Below are 1,672 nucleotides of genomic sequence, written 5' to 3'. Positions count from 1 at the left end.
GTCCTGCACCAGCCGGTCACAGTAGGTCTGCTCTGAAACAGGCAGAGAGCAGGGGGGCCTCCATTAGTGGGCCCCAGCCGGGAGGCACACCGCTGTAAGCACCGGGACAGCTGCTGACCCCCAGCCTGCAGGGCCTCACGCACAGCCCAGAGCCCCATGTCCTGCCTACCCCTTGGCCTAAAGATGGGGTGGGGGGTGCAGTGAGAACTGTCCACAGTGCGGGACAGGCCTCTGCCCCTCTCTCCTCTGAAATAAACTCAGGGGCTAAGAGTCTGCTGTTCGCGGGCCCCCACAAAGCCCACGGGAGATACCCAGGCCTGGGAAGGGCACAGGCAGCCTGGGCAAGGCCCGACCCACGGCTTCCGCAGGCACATGTCCCGGCGCCAGCGCGCAGGCTCGGGGGCTGTGGTGGCAGGGCCGCAGGACCGTGGTCACAGGAAGACAGCATTGCCCTCCACCGGTCTGCAGCAGGCCGTGTGCCTGCCCGGGGTGCTTGGGAAGGCTTCTTCTTTTGTTTTTTCTTTCGGAATCACCGTTACAACATCGTCGCTGCACCGTCTTTCCATTAAGAACATTCTTTACAATGACAAGCCTTTAAAGTGAAGGGTGGGGTAAAGGCTGGCAGGTGGGGGCACAGGGTCTCCCAGGGAGGATGCTGAGTCCCTGAGCACCAGCTGCCTGAACAGACGCACCGCCTTACTTACCTACCTGTGCCAGCTTGTCCCGTTTCCCGGTGGACACAGGGGCAGGGGGGGGCGGGCAGAGCTGTATAGGAGAAGAGTTTTTGTATGTGATTGGAGTTAAGTTGGTATCAATTCAAATTAGATTGTTATAAGTTTAGGAGAGTATGTGTGATCTCATGGTAACCACAAAGAAAATTGCCACACTATATTGTTACTGCCAAAAAACAACTAAACACAAAAGAAGGCAGTAGTGGAAGAACTGAAGGACAAAAAAGCTACAAGACATACAGAAAAGAAATAGCAAAGGCAGAAACAAGTTATTTCTATCAGTAATTGCTTTACATCTAAATAAATTAAATTGTCCAATCAAAGGCAGAGACTGGCAAAATTTATCTGTGATGTTATGATTTATAAGAAATATATATTTGGTTTTTGTCCCGCTTCCTGGCACACAGCCCCCGACACCCTGGGAATTTCTCTTTTTTTAATCATCACCCAAGACAGCATCACCCTCAGCCTGTCTGCAGCAGACCGTGTGCCTGCCCAGGGTGCAGGATATTTTCCCCACTCATTTCTAGAGAGAGTGGAAGGCAGGGAGGAGGGGAGAGAGAGAAACATAGATAAGAGAGAGACACATGGATTGGTTGCCTCCGGGGCTGGAGAACCTGCAACCGCAGTGCGTGCCCCTGACTGAACCCGTGACCCTGAGCAAACCGTCCAGGGCAGAAATGTCTCACATGTATAAACAGCACTCCACCACACAGTAACAATAGACATTCTCCTCAGTGCACATGGAACATTCTCCAAGGTAGGCGTCAAAACAAGTTTGGCCACAAGACAAGTCTTAATTGATTTAAAAATATTGAAATTATACAAAGGATCTTTTCTGATCACATGGAATAAAGCTAGAAATCAACAGTAGAAGGAACACTGAAAAATTCACAAGTATGTGAAAATTAAATAACAGATCAAAGAAGTCACAAGGGAAA

The 1,672-nt window shown here is 50.6% G+C and overlaps 1 protein-coding gene across 1 annotated transcript in view; it reads right to left on the bottom strand.

Moving 5' to 3' along the window:
• CARD19 (caspase recruitment domain family member 19) overlaps positions 1-816 on the bottom strand; it is a gene marked incomplete at its 5' end in the record, with an annotated part of 4,337 nt that extends 3,521 nt beyond the window's left edge. The window contains 2 exons of the mRNA XM_015565498.1: positions 3-32; positions 705-816. Coding sequence (XP_015420984.1) covers positions 3-32; positions 705-816 — 142 coding nt within the window. The remainder of the gene's footprint in view (positions 1-2; positions 33-704) is intronic.
• Between the last annotated feature and the right edge of the window lie 856 nt (positions 817-1,672).

This window comes from Myotis davidii, unplaced genomic scaffold, assembly GCF_000327345.1.
Source record: "Myotis davidii unplaced genomic scaffold, ASM32734v1 scaffold6180, whole genome shotgun sequence".
Lineage (NCBI taxonomy): Eukaryota > Metazoa > Chordata > Mammalia > Chiroptera > Vespertilionidae > Myotis > Myotis davidii.
Note: the sequence above shows the minus strand (reverse complement) of the source record. Positions and strands in the feature narration are given on the sequence as shown.